Below are 21,948 nucleotides of genomic sequence, written 5' to 3'. Positions count from 1 at the left end.
CGGCAGACCTTCGAACATTCCCCATGCGTAGGTAATTAAGGTTAAAGTCAGCACCTTCCTACAATACCTATAAAATTCATCGCCCCAGGATTTATCAGAGTGATCTACGGTGTTGTCGGCAGCTATTTGATCACGCCTATGAATGCAGTCGCCGGTTTTCACTTCGTGCATTTCGACGTTAATAAGCGTGATACGATTAAGGATAACGAAACACACGCGTTTGTAGATCAAGTTTAAAAAATATGTACCTACTGGAAGATTGAACTCACCGAATGTGGAGTGAAGGAACGCAGCAAGTACAAACGCGAGGCTGACGTCACTCGGGGCCATGCCATAGGCTGTGGATTCTCCTTGTCTTCGCTCCTTCTGAAACGTTAATGTCGAATAATTGGATGGTTGAAAAGTGATTTTCAAGAGTAGATAGGTAGGTACTCTGTATATATTATACAGTATACGCATAAAGAAGATAAAAAGAATAAAGTGAAACCGATAACCGAGAATTATATAAGCAGAGTAAATCATACCCCCGATTGAGTAGAACGGTGCTCGGAAATGCTAACAGGCGTATTAGGAAGCTAATAAAAACATCGATTCGGATAAGTGAACCTGCACCGATTAAATCAGGGAGTTTAACTTTGAGCGAGGCGAAGCGAATTCATAGCCATTAAGGCGTTCAGGGTAAGCTATGGAAGCTCCTTTAATTTGTTGAGCGAAAGTTGGAGGCCTGGAGATCAGGGATTCGGGCAGTGAATTTTGATCCCATCGACGTTTCATATTATATTCGTCGGGGGTAAAAAGGACGGGTTGTTCCACTCGGGGTGGCGGCAGCGCCCGGGTTTGAGGACCGCGTGAATATTAACTCGACAGTTGGTCGCCACATAAACGCCAACCGTTGATATATCCACCCTCGAACCACCCACCCCCGCCATTCCCGACCCCGATAACACCCTCGGCTGCCCCATGGCACCGACGCCATTTCGCATATCCTCGCGGCCAGACGGCACACAAGCCCGTCAAGAGTTCCACACGCACGTGGCATCGCCGTGGAACCGACGAATTGGCTGGAAACACGTCCGCCACACAGCGAGTCCCTTTATCGCCGAACTAAATGAAAATTTCGCTTACGATGCATCCACCTTTATTCTTTATTGTCTTCTCCGCCCGCTTTCAATCCGACGTCAAAATTCCTACAAATCATCAATTCTATGTCTATATGTATACCTGTATAGTATATACTCGGATGTACATACATGTATGTACATATTTTCATCCCAATAGAATTGATTCCGCTGTTTGAAGCCCGGGGGAAAGAAACGCCCGTCGGTGCTCAGCGCCCCGATCACCCTCGTACCTCGAAATCAGGAACCTGTTATTTCCGGTCTATTAAAGCTAAGCAACTTATTTTTATGGGAGCCCGGAAAGACGCCCGGGAAATCTGTATCTTATAGGTATTATATGTATAGAGCACTCGAATAGCCGACCGATTATTCGGAGCTGATCAGATAGTATAAGACGGTGGGATTGAATGTTATAATCACTATATACATACCTATATATTTATCCAAAGGATTTTATTCTTTGACCAGCAATTGTGCGGCAGAGAAATATGCGAGTAAAAATTTATCAGATACTGAATTAGTTATTCAGTGGCACTTTGTGTTCTACAACAAACGATCGTGATTGAAACTGACTTTACTATTGAGCAAGCTAGCTGTCTATGGATCAATTTTCTGTCGTAGAAAATTTCGCCGGATTTGGATCTCCTCCGTTTTCTCCCAGGATAAATTGATTTTTTATTTTTCTCATGCGAGGGCAGATCAAGCACGAGGCGTCCGAGCATGAGGAACGATGGAAATCGAAGATCCGCGAAAATTTCGCTTTTACATATCTGAGCAAATCAAAGACGTTTCTTCGAAGAGAAGGATCTAGGTATTCCGAATGTTGCATTCAGAATATATATACCTACATCTGTTGTAACGGCCGCCTTCACCCTTTAGAGAATCAAGGCTCACAAGGACACGCGGCTAGCAAACAGTAAAGAATGAAAAAAAAAAAAATAATAAGAAAAAGTAAATTACACTAACAGAATCAACACAAAGAAAGGAAAAAAAAAAAAAAACAAATATGCTACGTTGTTTGCATCGCAGAAGGCAGCGGAAGGAGTAGGGGTGCGCAAAGATAAGCTAACTTCTAATCATTCAACCGGATTTTGTCAGCAGTTTGTCTCAGAGCCAATCAAAAGCCAGTCAAAAGATGACAATAGATCACAAGAACTAAAATCTGGTAAACAAGTTATAAATTTAACTTGTGATAATGAATTGATTGTATTTATCGCTGACAAACTCAATGCGCTGACATAACAGATAATCGAATAAAAATATGAATTCGATGTTTTGTACCTCAACCTCAACACTAAATTAGATAAACGATATTTTAGTTATTAATCGTGGAAAATTACGCAGGCCGAGGTAACGCACTAACAGCCACTTCTTGACAAAGATAACTCATACAATAATTAAATTAAACCGATAAATCTTACAGGCTATAGTCTAAATCGAAATTGACAGAAAGGTGAAACGCGAAACGATAAATTTGGAACGAAAGACAAAATAAACGATAAAGAGACAAAATAAAATAACACGCTGTTCTCACATACACTCTGAAACGTACCCGCAGGGAGTCGAGTGTACGACAACTGGTAGAAATAATAATCGACGATTAACTATTTATTTCTCTCGGTACACTGTTCAGCAACACCGTCCGACAGAGACTGCCTTGTTTCTTGCGCGGAGACGAGCTTCAACGGCTTATCGCTCGCTGTCGGTACACGACCATAACGCATGAACCAGAGGAAAAACAGAACGATTATTAAAGTTTGATAGCAAAACAAAAGACTCACGATATTGAATAGAAAATAAGACAATTGTAACGAGATAATATTGACGCGAAAAGTCAAGAGAGGAGCAAAAGGTCGATCTGTTGCGCAGTGATCGTGAAGAGCTGTTTTGCTCTGAAAAAATTATGAGTTATTCTCAGGGAGTAGTGTGATAGCAAAAAAAAATCGGATAAACGATGGCAACAGAACACAGGTACTTCCGTCGAGGTGTTGCAGCACCTGCCAGAGATGTGAGAGCATCTCCGCAACTATTATAGACTTTTTTGACTTTTTGACTTTGTACAGACCAATCCTGGGAAGTTTAAGTTGGAAGGGGAATTAATGTAGAAAAAAATAAATTCAAATCAGAGGAATAAGAAATATTCTTTCAAAGTCTAGTTTCGACCGAATTATCACGAGCCTTGAAATCATGAGTTGGTGATCCATGATATTGCGTTAAACCTATACTGTCTAGGAAAGGACGAGTACAGCGATAAAAATGAAGGCCGATTTCAAAACCGTGCTCGATTTTTCCCGGCCATTAAGAGGATGGGATGAAGATGAAAAACCAGATTTCGAGCGCAGTGAGGAGAGAAAGGATTAGAGGAAATTCCAGGGCGTACGAAGAATATTCGCGAAACAAGTAAAAGCGAAAATACAGCTGTTCCGCTCCGTTCAGTTCAGTTCCGTTTCGTTTCGTTTCGTTTCGTCCTGGCGTGGCTCTGGTTATACATCCCGCTTCCTTCTAGCCGCAGGATTCCCGGCTCGCCCTCCTCCTTGATCGTGCCCTCCGTTCTGCGCTTGAGATATGGTCTAATGTAATTGTTCTCTCAAGCGAGTAAATTGTTTTTTCCGCCTTTCCTTCAAACACATGTTACTCGATGTCTGCTGGCGACACAAGCCTCGAGGGTACGGAAGAGTGAATGAGTGACCGTGTGTCTAACTAACAATAAGTTGCTCGATCCGTCAGGCGAATTCCCGCGACTGCGGAATGGTCATCGGGGAAGAAATGCCGACCGGTTCTTTGGAGAACGAAGGTCGTCTTCTGGTTGAGCGAATATTCAATTTCAAGCCAGCGTTTCATTGAAACTAGGCGACCCTCGTTATCAGAGGTCGTTATCAATTGAGCCACCACGGGAATTAAAGCGGTACGTCCGGGTCGATTGGGGCTAGATTTTGAGGCTTGAGGGCGGGAAAACGCGCAGTTACCTTTCCTCTTTAAATGACGAAGGACCGACGTTTAATTCGGTAATTTTCGCCGGCTCGATTGTTGCGTTCTTGTCAGGTTTTGGGTTAATTAGGTCCTTCGAGGAGACCGGAAAAAAGCTCGAGACCGCGCAGCGGACTTTACAGAGAATTCCGGCAGACGGTGAGAACGCTTTGAGGGCAAATTTGGTAAAGTGATTGTGCCCCGAAAAGAATTCCCCTTTCGAGAAATCTCTCGACGGAATATCCCAAAACCTCTCACCACAAAAGAGACTCGAGATTTTCTACCCCCGGTTCTTTTATCGAGTTTATTTCAAGAGGCCCCAAGCCACCCCGATCGCTTGGTTCGATTTATCTGTATTTACATTCTCGGATATTGTTATATCGTTTTAAAACTTTACGATCCGTACGGGCATCCGCACAGCAGCCACCGCTCACGCCTCCGCTGAAGACAGTGAATCTATATTATACAAGCCAAGAGAATTATGTCGAGGGTAGTAGGCAAGACTTTCCGTTTATTATTCGCACCCACGCGTCCCCCAATGAACGGCATCTATCATAAACGTCAATAACATTGTCCAAGTCGGCTATCATCGGACGATCTGGTCCAAATACTTATTCCAACGGAATAAAAGAAGGAATAGAAAGGATCCGAGACGTCGATATGGCGTCAGATTAATGCGTATCAGATACACAATCGAAGGTGCAGGTATGTGTAGGTAAGCTGTTGCCAGACCGAGCGTTGTCAGAAGCCATTCCAACTCCAAGGCGTTCCATCCCTGCTCCACCCTACCACCAACATCCATAATCCTTCACGTACCAGCATTAAGCGAGCATAGCCATGCTGTATCAGCTTTCCCAGAGTCTCTCTCCGGCTGGGAAGACGCGGCTGCGTTGTTTAGAATTAGCACTAATTCCTCCGGCAGCATTCGTCGGCAAGTCGCGGTCGCCTAGTTATTTCCCCTCGATTAGTATAGTCGTCGTTCAATTCCAACACCCCGAGATTTCATCCCCGCATCCTTGAGCTCGAAATGCAAACTTCGCACTCGACGCGAGAATAAAGTTTGATGCAATGCGAGTCCTGCGGCCGCGTTGATCCTATCAGAAGCGGTTATGGCAGGCATGGTTGAATATGTCTTCGCAGGTTAGCTTCGCGACGCCTCGCGGCCCGCGTGAGTTACGAGGCTAATGCGGATGTAATGTACTTCTCCTTCTGCCTCCACCCGCCACCCCCAACCCCCTTAGCCAACGTTGATCCATATTCCGTCGACTTCAAGACCCGGTCCGAATCACGCAAGGCATTTATATGAGCCCAGGCGAATGGACCTGCCACTCAGTGAGCACTTGTAGTCCATGTGGCCTATAATCAAGTCTCCATCATTGACCGAAATTATTGTGGATCGTTAATCGTAACTTGATGTAATCATGAGACTTATCTCAGCCGTGAATGTTTAATAATAATGGAAGGTTACTCTCGAGTCGTGTAAACAGTTCGCTGGTTTTTTTCTCCCGACGATTGATCGCCGCTTAAACGTTTAATTAAAACGTCGTTTTGTACAGAGAGAGGGAAAAGAGCTTCGTCGCTCCTGGTGCTTGGCTCGAATTACGCCCGAGGGAAAAAGAGAGCGAGAGAGATTCGCTGGGTTGCAGAGAGAATCCCGAGCGGCAAAGCTTGGGCGGAAGAAATCACAAAATAGGCAAAAGAAATAAGCTACGAACCGAAACTGAATGGTAATTTATGCTCAATACTGGTCTCTTTTCTCACATTTTCTCTCTCCCCCTTTCTCTTTCTTCTTCTTTATCCCTCTCTTCCGCTTAAGCTGCTCAAGAGAACGGCATAGAAAGGAGATGGTGGCTTTCAGGGGGAATAAAGGGGGAGGTTTAATTCCTTCCTTCCCCCGGATTTCACGTCTGAGAATAACGTAATTTACAAAAAAAAACAGAATCAGTCAAAATAATGACGTTACATACGGTGACTCGATTTCTGTTTTTCCTCTCTCCCTGATCTCTTTCCTGAGCTCTCATTTCCTCGAGTCGAGAAATCAATTGTATAACAATTCTCTTCAAGCTAAACAGGTACAACAAAAGAAACCCTGATTTTGTCGTTAAAATCTTGACGGAGCGGATGTGGAAATCTTGTAAGCAATTAATACGATATCATTTATGAAATATCGCAGTCCATTTGGGGTAGCGTTATGGAATTATCAGCCTCCATTAAATCCACCGATAAAATACGACAAAGTAAAAATTCAACGAAGATCGCGGTCTCGTTTTCTCAGCATTATATAGTAGATTCGATTTTCAAGACAATAATACGGACGAGTTTCATCTCAAACAGCTCGACCATTCCTAATGGCATTAAAACGAAGCCATACATGTATAATTAAGGCACAGGCGCAAGGATAAGTTGTAAGAACGTCTACCCCACGGTGTAAGCATGTACATACCTATAACTTTTGACACGTGCTGTGGAAAGTTAAAGCTACGAAGGATTTCCAAGTTCTCCAAAGTCATGTATAAAATTGAGTCGATCCCGGCTTGGAAGTGGAGTACGAGTAGGTATAACGTGACCCGCTGCCTCGGTGCGTGAAAGGCGTAACACGAGGACAATTATTAAAGTAACGAAGGCGGGTTTTGCGTCCCGATTCCCGCACTCCTGCGCGTAGGGAAACGGATCTTGCCGGAAAGGACGGCGGCCGAAATAACGCCAATAACTCGAGCGAAGGTCTGCGATTACCACTCGACAGGACGACTAGGACTCGGTTACATGGAGCATGGAGGACGAGTACACAGTGGCTGTCACTAATCGGTGTGCCCTCTTCCTGGCTACGGTGGGTCGTGTTTCTGCAGGGAATAGTTATCCTCGTGAAATGAGTTCGAGCCCGGCTTGTTCTTCGGGGCTAAACGCGAGCTGAGGAAAATCGAGGGTGTTGCTGGAGGTTTGGGAACGGGGAAAACTAGAAGGGATTCCGGCGAAGGTCAGAGGTGGTGGCTGCTGCGGGGCTGGAGATTCTTAGCCCGAGAGCTTAAGTTAAGCCCGCGACGCTGGCTCATTGCTAACAACGGAAGGAAGAGGAGGCCGCAGCCCCGTGGCCCTGTCTCACACCCCCGTCCACCCCCGGCTTCCCAGCATCCGCTCCACCCCCCGTTCCTCGGAAACACGAAACGAAATCTCTTTCTTCACTTCGCGTGCTATTCGTGTCTTGTTATAGAAAATACTCGGGGCTGCTTTCGCCGCAAACACCGAGCCGCACAGGCCCGAGGCAACTCCATCCCCTCTTTTTTGCTCGTAAGGGATTCCTAGCAGCGTAAAAAATCAGTTGCCTTATTTTAGATTTCGCTAATCTCTGCAGTTCCGGCATTTTTGATCCAAGGCTTGAGATACCGAGGTGGAGGATGGTCGACGTGATTGAAGGTTAGTAATTTTCTATTCAACATCCCGCATTGGAATTGGAGCCTGGAAGGTACACGACGCGTGGTAGGTTGCTACGGTGTCGGGAGAACATGGCACCGAAATTCATGTCGAAGATTAACGATTGAAAGTCGCCACTGCAGGTTCCAGCTCGGACCGTTCACCAATCTCGGGAAACCGAGAAAAATGGCTCAGACCGGAGTTTAATCCTATTTCAAACTTTCCCGTGCAACTGACCGGAAATTTAGAGATGTAACCCAGAGATGGTCTTACTCAGAGCCGCGATGCGGCCCCCTGTATAGTAAAAGCCGTTGTTTTCAGCGCCGTAATATGCGATTTGCTCGTCATCTCCGTTCTTCCAAGTAGACTCCATAGATTATTAACTAGGCTCATTTGTCAGCCAACGTGTATAGGTGTAAGTTTGAGGAAGAACCGGATTACGTAGAACCACCATTTCTCCGTGCGTCACCCTGTCCGCCCACGACATATTCACCGAGAGTTATTAACGCGATGCAAGTTCTATATCTTCTGTCACTAATTTTGAGACTCGGTAAAACCGACATGCTCGATCATGCCTTACATAAAAGTCGTCCAAAGTCAGGTTGTTAAGAATCTTGATATTTTCAGCATGTGTATAAGTGAAAAAAAAACGTCTTCTTTCAACCCATGAAACCATGATCCAAGTTTATATAATAAACTTTAATTCATCTTTGGTTCTAAATTCAAAGGAAGACGTCATAGAAGTGAAACCCGAGGTTAAACTCAGTCGAAGCAACCATCGCCGCGGTCATAACATACAAACAACTGTTCGCGTGGAATGGCATCAATTGGCACTTACAGTGGTCCCTTCTTCCGGTTACACCGACCTTATCCGTGTCGCATGTCCCTCAAGCAGCTCCTTCCCGACCTTTGCCGCGGTCCCACATTCATCGCACACCTCGCTCTGTTCCTTAACCCGAGGACCTCGAAACCTCTGATCCTATTCCCGACCCTGGGTCTCAACTCTGAAATCCGCCTTGGAATTAATCACGCCAAATTTCGCATCTCCTCGGTACGCCAGTTTGGTCTGCACAAGGAGACGCTTGCGAAAATCCAGCATTTTATTCCGCGTCACTGAAATTTGAGACTGATATATATATATATACATATATATGTACATAGAAGAAGAACGAGGATGAAGAGCGAGTAAACGGTCGAACGAGTCTTCGATTTCAACGGAGTTCCGAGGAGTCGACAGTCCTGGCTTCATTCGAGCAGAAATTCATTCGGTCATTTTTCTTCCATCGATTTATACTCAAGCTACCGACTTAAATCTTGCATCCCGGCACACTTACAGTAGCAAAACGACGATTCCCTTTAGGGAACGAATCTCTTTAGGTTCTTCCTTGGGATACCTAACAGATAATGAATCACACTATCGCTCTGACGAATTTATCAGCTCACGTACAAAAAAGCTAGCTTTCAAACTTGTGGCTCCTGCAGACCACGAGCGACTGAAATCAAATATTCCGCATTGCTCAATGATCGAGAGATCGATGAGCTATCAGTCGTCAATTATCGAAGAGTTGCCTTTTGGCAGGTGTTCATGAAACTGGAAAAGTCGGCAAAGTCGAGTTTCCGTCGCACCGGCTGTCGGTGCATCGAAAACTTGGTTCATCGTACGAAGTTAAGGATTGCGGTTTAAACTGTCTGTAAAGTTTGCTTCCATGTTCATGAGCCGGCAGGCTGCACTTCACCTAGACACCTCCGCAGCTTATGCTTCTTCAGTTCGGGTTATAGGTCACGTGAGACGCGACGTATCCCGCAGTTTCTACAATTTTGACTCACATCAGTTAGAACTTCGAACGGAATTAATGCCACTCGGAGAACGGTGACTTCTCTACCATATACGGAAATGTTTTCGGAAAAATAGATAATATTTTTCCACAAAACTCGCAACTGAACTGGATACTTCGAAAGTTTGTTTCCTAGATAGATAACTGTTTGATTTATTATTGATAAGAGTTAACGTGCCATTTCTGATTTATTTATAAATCAAAATTGAAGGCAACGGATTCTCGACGAATCCAATTTCGTCGATATACAAAAAATCTCTTATTCAAGGTACGAGAAAATTTTTTACCTCTCCTGACAACAATGGCGTTAAATAAAATCGTGCAGTTGTTGAATGTCGCGTTAACCTCGGTTGGCAACGTATCTTTGGCGCCAGGGTAGATTCCTGAGGAAACTGTGCGGATCAGTTTTCCGAAAGTTACAAGGGCGATACACCCGGTTAAGTGGATATATTGTCATCATCCGGCAGCATTCGAATTCCCCACCGGTGAACTCATTCCTGGCAGCTTAACGACAAGTTGGCAGATGGCGGACGAGGACTTGCACGATACGTGAGCCGTGGAAATCCTCTTGATACTTGCGAGCAGAGGTGGGATTAATGCATTCAGGTTCTAGTACGTGCATTGTGCGAGTCACTGATCCCCTACTAACGCGTCGACGATACCCGAGCAATGGCTCTCGACGCTTAAATAGAAGGTGCCGGGAGCACAATACACCTGTATGCACGTGATATACGTACCCTGAAATGTGAATGGGCACTCCGACCGTTAGTGGAAAAGGTTCTTAATTCCTGCAAGGATGAAGGATCGGACCCGTTCGTCGCTGCTTCACGCCAGCAATTCCTCCCTAGATCTTATATTTTAATTCGTTCAATCTCCGGCTTCTCGGACGGTAATCGACCCTCCGGATCTCGCGGAGCGTTAGAAAGACGTTGAAAAGATACAGGGCTCGGGAAACTCTGTTGACACTTGAAGTTTCTGCAAGACAGCAAAACCAGGCTCTTCGTTTCACTCGGTAATTTACAATTTCACAATATTTTCTCCTTGAAAAGTCAAGTGTCGCAACAACTTTTTACAGTAAAAATCTATAAACAATATATTCCGATTACATATACACATGACATTTGCTACTTGCGATACTTTGATGCTGAAGTGGACGAACGTGATAATTACAATGCCACGTAAGAACAAGGGACGAATCCTGTCAGTTAGTCCTCCATATCCTTTTAAGGGCGGTTTTACGACGTGACGCCGGAAGCGTCAAGCCTGACAAGCGTATATAGTTTCCGTCGATGTAGATTTATCGCAGTAACTTCTGACGGATGAAAGATGATCGGAATGAGAAGGGACGCGAGAAGTTCGAACGTATATCCCGCTGTGTCTTTTGGCGAATCGACTCAGAGTCAGCGGGGTTTCGTCCCTGAAAAATAATCCTTCCCCGTCCTGCTGTATAACGTCGGAGGCCGTGCACCGCGCAATTTCGAAATGTGCATCGCAGGTCCGGAATCAAGGCAAACAGGAAGCTCATTAAGTTGTGCCTGCGGGCAGCGGCGCGCCTTTCTCTATAAGCGGCAACCGTGTCCCATCGCGATATACCTCGTGCCTTCCGCTTCGTCTCATCCGTTATATCATCCCCCTGCACCCGGCTCGAATACGTCTGCTTACAAGTTGCAGGCATTTCGCATGTCGCACCAACGGATGCAGCAGCCGCCAGCTCACGTCTGACTAGCGCGGGACTCTTACTACTGACGACGGGATCCGAAGCCTCGCAACGTGAAACGCGTAATTAGATGTTACGTGCTATCGTGTCTGGTGATAATTGGAACACACGGTTAAATGAAACAGTATATATGGATTTCGGATTTGGTTGTAGGTGTTTTTTTTTTGATGCAGAGTTCAGCGAGTCGGATTATTCTTGGTTAAAAAATTTCGCCCGCTCCGCAGGATTTTTACCCGGAAATATAGAGTGACGGGCGGACAAACTCGTGTTCATACAAAGTTGTTATTACGCTCAGGGTGAAGTTTGGATGACCGGAGAATAATTATTGGACTCCGTATGGTGATATAACGAAAATCCATCGCGGGGCAACGTCAACAACGAAAATAATGAAAGTTTGTTGCAGCGTGCAACGTGTCGATACGTCATCACCTTCAGAAGTTTGCTTTTGATTACTTCCTTTCGCAACGATATACATACCTATATGTATAATATATATATATATGTATTTAGTGCTATTATTTCTCGGATGCTTTCAACGAAAATATTGTCATTTTTCTTCGCGATTGTCAACGCTTTTATTTTTTCCAGAAATTCGGAAATATAAAAGTGATCTAGAATACGGTTTGGCCTAATTTTGCATGTATAGCAAAGCGGTGATTAACGATGTGAAAAAAAATAATGCGAATAAATTGTGTGATCGATTTGTCATGCGTTAATATTTGTTCTTTCCATTGGAGTAGTCTGAGTATATAATAATAACACACGTAAATTCTCTTCGAAAAACAAGTTACCCAATTAGTATGACGTACAGCATACTGGATGAAAATTTTAAGTCTGTCTTACTGATAAAATGTACAAATTTTTCTCATACGCTTAAACAAAAATGATAAATTCATAACTAGAAATTGTCTTCGCAGATTTCCGTTGTTCAATTTGTAACAGTTTTGTTCTAGTCAAAGTCCAACCCTGTCTTCACCTTCGTTCGAGCCACACCTTCAACCCGGAGCCCAGTCACACCCTACGGAAGCAGTCAGGTATGTTTATTACTTGTACGTTACTGTCAGCCAAACAAATGCTCGAACCCAACCCCGAACTGAAAACCGAACGGAGTTGAACGGGCCTAACGCAGCCAGTCTTCGCATCTCCCAACCCCCCTTGCATCCCCCTCGCCGTGGCGTCGTTTCAGCCCTCGCGAAGCCCGTCGAATACCCACATCATTCAACTTCATTCGAGACCCATGGGGGCGGGTAGCCGAGGAGGATGTGTTGCGTCAAATTTAACCTGACGCACTCGTGGCTGACGCGGAAAATTTTAACCAATGTCAGAATTTATTCCCTCGGGCCCGATGAATCGATGAAAAAGTATACACGAGATTCTAAAATGTTAAAGAAACACACGCAGAACTTACACTTTATAAATGTTGTTGTCTAGGCTTGTAGGCCTGATCTTGAAGTATCTAAAGTACCTTTTCTTCACACTTGCAGATCGGTGCAGTTGTGAAAGACCGGCAACAGGTGAAGTGTCGGGATTTCTTAATTTCGAACGCGTGTGATATCGTTGTCACGACGAAAGGGTAGAGTCGATTGCCAAGTTGAATGAGAAACGGCAAAGTTTCTTCATCGAGACTTTGTTGAAATCCAATTAAGATGTAGACGTTTTAATCAGCGTGATGAAATTCGTGCAGGTTTCCATGACGTTCAACGCATCTCCCTTGGCACCAGGAAACGACGCAAGACTTCACAATTATGGAATTACACATGCAAGTTGTGCATCCAAGCATCCGTGATGCGTGAGTATGACGCACAGCGCTGAACCAATTTCCGTCTAACTTTGTCTCCCTGGAGATCTGTTATCCAAGAAAATATCTACCTCTTGTGAATCCCCTCGAAGACATTCTCAACCGAACGTCAAATCATGGTTAACGTTTCGTATGATTTTACGAGCAGTTGAACCGAATCTTCTTCAAACATATACCCGCGACCAACTTTAAGGTACCGTTTGGCGAAAATATACTTGAGAATGGTTTTCAATACACAAATCGAAATACCTTTCTCACATATTCACTTGTTGAAGTTTATATCGCCATGTAAACGTCACCTTTAACTCTAAACGGTTGTTCAAAACCAGCGGTGTCTTTAATCATAGATCTTCCCATTCTCATCCGACGAAAACGGTGCAGCAATAAGTCTGTGATGTGAATCGCAGGTCGTATTTCAGAAACTAGACATTGCAGTGCAATTTTATCGACATCAAGTAGCTTTCCTTCTTCAATTAACTACTTCTCAACAGTTGCTGATACAACCAATACGTGGTTGGCATTCAAAGAAGCGAATTAAGTCCCAGAGGGGCAGACTTCTCGCCTCCCTTGTCGACATATCGTTTTTGAACTCAGGCGAGCAGCGCTAATTTCATTAAACGTGATAGCGATTGATCGGGATGAACCGTCTTCCAGAAAAGCGTAAGGCGTCGGCTGGATAACACAGTTGCCGTTTCCTTGACTCTGGAAGGAAAAGTTTTAGAGTGGAGGACGACGATCAGCAGATTCGAAAAGATGAAAAGATACGTCACGCTGCTGCTCTTTTTCACGATCATCAGCTGGTCAAGGAGCGAGGTGGTAGCTGTGTGTTCGCACCGGTATAAGCAATCATAATGTACACACAAACGTTATGGGGTTTTTATTTATTTAGGATTTTGCAGCGTGGAAGATGAGTTGAAAATTCCTCGTGCTTTATTGCCCAGGCAGAACTCAGAGACCCACATCGTTCGCTCCGCCTCTTTTGCAGTTTGTCAAACGTTTCCGCAGAGTTGGACGTTAGTTTTTACACATTGCGGCAGCGTAATGACCATCCTTCAGTTTTGTGCCAAGGGTTGAATCCTATTATATGCGACTGCAAGCTAGTGCCGAAACTATGAGGTATTTGGCACGAGTTTAATCTCCTAGACTCCTGCATTGGACTTCGTATAATAATATCTTCAAGCGAACGTAATACCGTGTAATATTCACATCACGATTTTCTTGAGACGTCACACTTTGAAAAAAGGGGAGGAAGAAAGAAGAAAATGTCATGCGAGCAGTGGAAGAAGCGGGGGCAATATGGCAGCTTATCACCACTCGGAACGAATATTTCTTGCGTACGTGATTTACAATCCAAGTTCTGAGGTGAAAAAAAAAGAGAAAAAAAAACAGACACGAGGTTCTTCATATCCTCTCTATAGTCCAATAAAACCCGGCGTTAAAATATCCGATCACATCCCAGCGAGCTAGAAGCGAAACTATATTCATCTTCTCGTCCAACGAAATAGTGTTAGAAAAAAAGAAACAAAATTTGTCAAATTTTTAGACACATGGCTTTCTCACAAGCATGCAGGATCGTTGCAAGTTTTACCCTCGCAAATCCTCGGTTTTTACGTCACGACGACGTTGCCCGTGCGTAAAAATATCACCAGTTTGAAATTTCCGGTCTAAGAAAGCTTTTATTTTCTTTCCCTCGCGGAAAATTTTATCGACCAAATCGCAATGCCTTGAAAGTGATTTTATTTCAACAGTGCCTGACTTGTGCATTTAGTTTTGCGACGTTGAATAGGCGAAATTTTTTTTTCAATTACAGCATTCTTCTGTCTTGATTTGTATGTATTAAAAATAGTTTTATATTCCCATTTATTTCGTCCCCTCAAAGATCTCAAGACTAGATAGTACAATAAAGGCTAAACGTCGTTTCATGTACTTTCAAAGGAAAATTTCTCTGAAACTTAATCTGAGGCTAGACGTAAAAAATTCGCGTTTGTTATTAACCAAGCAAACGAGAATGAGATAAAAAACGGAAAAAAATTTCTCTTCAAACGATCCACTCGTCACGAAAGACGCAACCCTCGTCCGACGTGTCCAATTCTGTTGTCCGAGTAGTGAAATTATACATTCAACCTAGCCCTCGAGATCGCGGGGTGGCAGCTTCCCCCCTCGTACAGGGGGTGTGTAACAATTCTCGCCACACGCTGCCGCGCTACTTCCTGTTGATATACATGGCCAGTTGTTGTGCTAGGCCTCGTTATCCTGGACTGTCCTCCGGCCTGCTGCTCTCGACTCGATGGCCGTGTTGGGATATTTGAAATAACGATAAGAGCCAACAACTGCAGAGGGTAGGTATTATGTACAGTAGCGGTGAATCAAACCTCGCGAGCACTGCAGTCACCCTGCTTTACAACCTTCGTATATATTCGGGCAGATACGTGCTGAACAAACGTTCGCATAAGGTATCTCCGTTACACATACGAATCGTGACAAAACGGGAATCGCTCCGGGATATGGGAACGACGTTATTTCTGATCGTACCGTAATCGTGAAATTTATTTCCGATTGCTCGACTACCGAGGTTCTAAACCACACGATGAAGTCCGCATATAAAAAGTGTGTCACAACAATTTCGAGCCGAGAGAGATTCGTCGAATTCTGATTGTGTCAGCATAATTGCGCGATTGACGTGTACGCATGCGTAAGATTTTGAATACTTTTGGTCTCGCTTCACTGCAATTTTACATTCCACTTTTTAAAAATAATTCCCGGACTCGTTGGTCTGTTTCAAGGCGGGATTTTTTCGTTCGTTACAAAGGACGCTGCGAGCCGCAAAACCACTTCAACAAGGATACGCATTCATACGAGTAGCGTGCGTGGATGTTAAGCTTAAAGTTTTTGGTGCGCCTCTCGGGGCTTCGGGAATATCAAAAAACCCCCAAGTGCAGGTCAATTTCGGTCACTTGACTTTCTCGTCATCGGAGACTCGGCCACCCTTTGTATCGGCTCCCTTCCAAAGCCCTTACAGCCAACGCTTGTTCTCTGCAGTCTCTCACCCCTCATCGCGAATCTCGTACCAGCACGCAACTTGCCGTCGTCGCGTAGACTTTGATGCTCCGGAATTTCTAATACGAATATGGATATGGCCGTTGGCAGTGCTGAAGTACCAACTCCTCCCTATCCACCCTACTTTGACTTGTCATCGCTGTATGGGTTCCCTTGTTTCGACACAACCACTTGTGGGCTGTATTGGGGATGATTTTCACGAAGAACTTACGAGGCTGAAGGGCGCTGTGACGCAAAATATGACGCTTCAAGATACAAGTAATGTCGTTTCCTAATTACCTTTCTGAACTATCCACACTTGTTTTGTTTGCAAAGCGGTGTAAATAACAAATCTAAATTACGGTGCTGATTTTTACTGCAATAACTAACGTTTAAAAGAAGAAAAATTAAAATTAGGACAAATCATTTTTCATATTATCGAAAACCAATTATAAAAATGACATAAACATTATCGATCTATTTTGTTAAGTTGAGCACGTAATTTATTCCGATTTCGGTTCAATTTAGATCTGTGCCTTGGCGCACATTTCGGTACATGCTTTTAGTCTTGTATCTTGATACGGTGAGATTATGCACACGTGTGCAAAGATGGATAATATCAATTATCTTGCAGATAAATTACATTTAACAGTAGTTTTATCTCGATTTCTAAAAATAAAAGTGTCATGGACAGTCTGAATATTGAATAATCAAAGTATAGTAGGTATGTATATACCTACAATCTCGTTCCATGTGACGAACATTTGTCTCTGTTAAAGTTCAAGTTAAATAAACACAAAGTATTTCTACGTGCAGTTTCTTTTATGAATAGAAATGAGTATAATAAGCGTTAAAGTAATTCATAAGAAAATTTCCTCAATCATGTTCAATAGCCCCAAGTTATACACTCATTATATATCACTTGCATGCTCTACAATTGACGCACGACTTTACTTGACAACCTTTTAAGCAGATCTCAAAGCACATAACTCGTTGCTCGAACGAGTTCTGAATTAACTAGTTGGACGAGCGGAGCAAAATAGACTATTAAGTAATAAGAAAAAAGTGGACTCTGACCGCGCAGTTCTGAAGCCCATGCACGTGTAAATACCTCGTAGAATCCTGCACAAGACAAAATAATGAGAAAATGTTGGCGGAACTGGATACCGTAAAAAGTCAGATCGCAAACAGGTGCAGCAGGCAATTGTACCGCTGCAGCCTCTTTCTTCCTCCTTTTCACTTATTTTATTTCTATTTTTTCCCCTCTTACTTCGTTCAAGCTGGCTTGTATCCCGCCCGCAAAGTACCGGGTTATTTGGTATGGGGGTGCAAAGTGGGAGAACCATAGTCAAGCTACAGGGGAGGGGGTAAACGAGGTCGTCGGGTAAGATTTTGCCTTGTGACCGGGGACCTTTACGATTGTCGTGATTTTTAACGTCCACAGTTGCGACGATGGTTTCTCGCGGAACGTTCCTTGCAATGCGAAACCGCAAGCTCGCTTCGAGAGATTAAACAGCGTGGGTTGGTCGCGGAAGATACGAAGTCCGTGAATTGCCGAGGCTGCGATTACCTCCTGATAAAACAATAAGGCCCTGAACCATTATAGGTCTAATATCTAATACCCGCTGTACCTATACGGATATAATAATACCGTGCCTCCATTTCGTCCAACGGGAATTCGGCCATGGTCCATTGCATGAGAACGGCTTATATTATACGAAATGGGCTGAAGACTGAACGATTTTAATTTCGAAACGATCTTTGTTCAACACTCAATTTCTCCCCGTCATACCCCATGCTCACGATGTGACGACCCCAATGCTGTCGTTTTCATTCGTGCGCACGGACAGATAATGATATTTCGATATCCTGAAGTTTATACAGAAACTTTACACCGATCGAGACGCAAGGAGTAATTTAAGCCGTTCGTTGCTTTTCGAATGATCATTATTATGAGAGTTCATGAAAAAAAGGATAACAATTTTTCCTTCAAACTGTGCACGAAATCGATAAAGTAAATGTCTTCTTTAATCAAATATCTCATTAGCTATGAAAATTTATTTTTGATATTCATTTCAGTCTTCCTTTGTTTTTTTTTTTTTTGCTCAATTTGGCGCAAGTATTTCCGCGTGCAAGCTCATCGCTCACGTATGCGAGGAAACACTTCGCGACAAATTTCTGTAGCTGCGGAGTGAAAATATCCTGGTTTTAAGGTAGGTTTCCAGGAGTCTAGGAGAGGAAAGTCGGCCAGTGGTGGTTAGATCAGGTTGGATGAGGTGGGATAAATGTAATTGTTTGCAGTGCATTAGCTCCGCTGCGCTGAACAAATATCATTACGAAACTCTGGCTCCGTTGCGTTGCTGTTTCGACTCTAAACCTTAAATGGTCGTAGACTCTGTTTCCTAGTTTTCCACGAGCCTCATTTTGCACGTTTAGATAGCTCCCGCTGCTCACTTCATACCAGGGAGAAATTCACTTTTGTTTACCTATTTCCTGCCGCAGCAACCGCGACACACTTGAGTGCGGTTTTATCGAGGCACTAATATTTGCACACTCAGGTGCTTTTCCTGATTTTATCTCTTCTTCTCTGCAAATGTGATTTAATTTTCGCAATTCGATTTTCCCGGTGTATCTACGTTCCTCGACTAGTGTAATCCGATCGAAGATTAATTATCAGCATTGCCCGAGTTTATTCTTTTCATTTAATACTTGAACTTGGAAATTCGGACGTTTAAATATTACAGTCACAAGGCCCACAATTATTCGTCAGCAGCTTGGTGAGGTTGAAACTCTGCAGCATCGTATTGCAGCTCCTTGTTTTTTAGACGAACCGTTTTTTATCGCACACAATCGATTAATCGTCTGAATTAAAAATTAGAACACATTTGGTAGTAAAATGAATGCAATCTCCACTACTTTCTTTCAAGCTCCGTTTCAAGCACCGTATTACCTCGATGTAATGAAAACGTAAATTTGTTCAAACGCGTGCATAAATCGAATCGAAGTACAGCCACCTAACATCCTCGTCAAAATTTTGTCAATTCCATACGTTGTGTCCAAGTTAAATAAAAGTAGATCGAATTTTTATACTACAAAGATAGAATATTATTGCTTGTGGTCCACGAACCTGGAATCGGATCAGCAACCGACGAAACAAGTGTTTCAACAGCACGTCCTCAGTCTCGTAGATATGAATAATGTGGACAGCAAAAAAGAGGACGAGGAAGAGGCTCCACCGAGACCAGGAGAATCAAATTCAATGAAAGCTTTCAGCTCGCTAGGAAAGTTGTAATTCGATGAAAGAAGAATTCAATAACAATACTTGTCAGGGGTTTATCCTCTCGCCTCGGGTATAATTTCCAGCCAGCAACGCTGAACGATATCGACGAAAATAAAAACTGACTAGTACGTGACACGGAAAAACAAGGGGACAACAAAAAAAAAAAAAGCAACAACAATTATCCACCGTTGATAATGGGCCCAAAAATAACTTCCCCGAATCAATTCACAGCCCAGTTTTGACTTGGCATTTACAAGTTTGATGGATCGTTAATCGACCATTAATACTACCATATAAGATCTATGAAAAAAAATCTTTACTCACCAGTAAAAAAAAAACACCTGTTGGTTAAGCGCCAAGATCAAGTGGGCAGATCGCCGATGTCGGCGACGGCATATCTGTTGATGCGCCTCTTCAAAAGCAGCTCTACGACGAACCGGTTCCCAAGGGATGAAAAGCGCTACCCTTCCAACCACGCGGCTTCCCAGGTGCAGGTATTACAGCTCCGACACCGAACCGCACCAACTTCTTCCTCACCAGTCCTTCCGCAGCTTTCAAGCAGCAGTCACACACCTGGCGATGCGCCGGTCACACTCAGGACTCGAGGCGTCAGGGAATCGCCGGTCGGGAATAGTAACCCACGCGAGACACGACCGTCGGCTTTCGTTTCGCGCGGTACGCTTTCGGCGCAAGCTCAACCATTTGCGCTCAACCGGGAATACCGTCTTCCCGTTCTCCGGTCCCTCTGCAGCCTGGAATCCTGCGCCACGCGAGACTCCCCCTCCTCCTTTTCCTCCCCCTCTCCATTTCCCTACCGCTCCCACTCTTCCCGCATCCCCTTCCGCCGTTTTTTTATTTCCCTCACTCTCTCAGAGGCAACCCTTGCCCGACCCTTCGCATCGGGTCCTGCACCTCGGTCCCATTGTGGCAGGATGCTCTGGGGTAGGTTAGGCATGACTTAAACTTCTTGCATATTTTATCCCTGTAGGGATCGAACTTGTTCGTCATGTGGATCGCATGTGGATACGTATGGCATATATTAAGTATATGAAATTGACAATCGATATAGACCTTTCGAATTATTGTTGCGTTATGGAGTTTTGGGATCGACATGTGATTGACGTTTACCGGCCATGGTTTTAGACGGTAATTTGCGATCAGATTTGGGAAACGTTTGATTTATATTGACGTACATTACGACGGATGTCGAAATCGTTTTCTTTGTGATATGGATTATATATAAAGTTCGGAATGGTAACTATCGTGCCGTTGATTTGCTGACACGTTTCGTTGAACTTCAACCGATTTCAGGATTACAATTATAGTTATACCTACACATGCTTTGAGACAAGTTGATTGTGAAAATAAGAACTGACTTACTTTCACCTTCATGAAAATCGATCGATATGAAATAAGGTGCACTTCAGATGCCCGATTGTTTATGCATATTTATGTCAATTTTTATCACAGAAGATGACCTCACCGCAGCATATATAGCTTGTTCCAATGTCCCAGTAAATTCCAGTCGGTACAAGATTTTCATTACTCAAGATAGGAACTCGATTCTTGCTAATCGAGGGATGAAGAACTGCTTAGAGTATGCAGTTTTGATTCTCTTTCAGCTATTTCTTGAGCTATTTAAAATGAAAAGATGTCTATCAATTTGCTGGAAACTGAGAAGCTGTAATTACGTCACAGTGACGATCAAATCTTGCGTTAATTAACCTTTTCAAAAGCTCTAGTGGCATTACTCGAAGCTCAATATGAAGACGGTATCCTGAACTATGTGAGATCGCAACAAGGTATTCGGCTGGGGCGTTAGGTATGTCGCTTGCAATTCAGATTCCAGTGGGGGATACTATGGACAGCTTGCCCCCACCTTCGAGGTGAATCCACTGCAATTCCACTCTTGGTCAGCCGATCAAGTTCCGATAAGATCAGCTTTCAGGTGGTCGAATGTCATCCCCGGGATCAGCAAAAGTGAAGATTTTGGTCAGAAGATATCGTAAAGACAAAAATATTCAAAAACGGATATTGACCTACGTGATATCAGGATCCATTTAGATTTCTGAGCCTAATTGCAGCCTTGAACAACGTTGATTGAATACTTTACATAATTATGAACGTGCCCAACTATAAATGGTTATAGGGGATGATATCTGTGCCTCGGAAGGTGATTTGAACTGGAAAAATTGCGGTGGTTATATAAAGGCTAAGAAATAAGCTGCGGCCATCTACGATGTGGGAATCTAACTATAATAAAGAAGTCTTGACAAGGTACTTAGCGTGGTGAGCTGAAGGAAACATCGCGATTTAGGGAATTCCCGACTTTGGCAACGTTGGGCAGGGTAGATTGGCGTACATGGAGGGGTAGAAATCGGCCGATAATACAGTAAACTGCGAGTTCTGCCATGTTGACTGCAGAACGAGACGCTCGGGCTCAGTATCTACAGTGGGAAATTAGATCATTCGTCCATAAATTTCCAACTGCTGATGATCATGGATAACACTGGTCAATGCGCTTTCATTTCTTGTTGTTTGTTTATTTTTTCGGTCATTCAGAGCTCCCTTTATTGTAAAAAAACATAGAAGAAACAGTTTACAATTAGTCCGCTCATTGCATGAGTATAAGAATAAGAGTGTCGTAATTTTTTATCCGATATATGTGTGCCCATGATTGCTCATGAAAAACCTTCTAATATCGGTGTTACGGATGTTGATGTTAGAATAATTATTATCATAGTAACACCATGTTGGAGAGTTTTTAGTCATTTTTCAAGGTTGCGGTT

At 43.6% G+C, this 21,948-nt stretch overlaps 1 protein-coding gene across 1 annotated transcript in view; it reads right to left on the bottom strand.

The window, feature by feature from the left end:
* The window catches only part of LOC124413646 (lachesin-like), a gene marked incomplete at its 5' end in the record, with an annotated part of 57,453 nt that overhangs the window by 17,308 nt on the left and 18,197 nt on the right, over positions 1–21,948 (bottom strand). The window contains one exon of the mRNA XM_046894367.1: positions 270–366. Within this exon, the coding sequence (XP_046750323.1) occupies positions 270–366 (97 nt within the window). The remainder of the gene's footprint in view (positions 1–269; positions 367–21,948) is intronic.

The sequence above is a fragment of the Diprion similis genome, chromosome 12 (assembly GCF_021155765.1).
Source record: "Diprion similis isolate iyDipSimi1 chromosome 12, iyDipSimi1.1, whole genome shotgun sequence".
In the NCBI taxonomy this organism is placed as follows: domain Eukaryota; kingdom Metazoa; phylum Arthropoda; class Insecta; order Hymenoptera; family Diprionidae; genus Diprion; species Diprion similis.
This window is presented reverse-complemented; position numbering and strand designations above follow the sequence as displayed.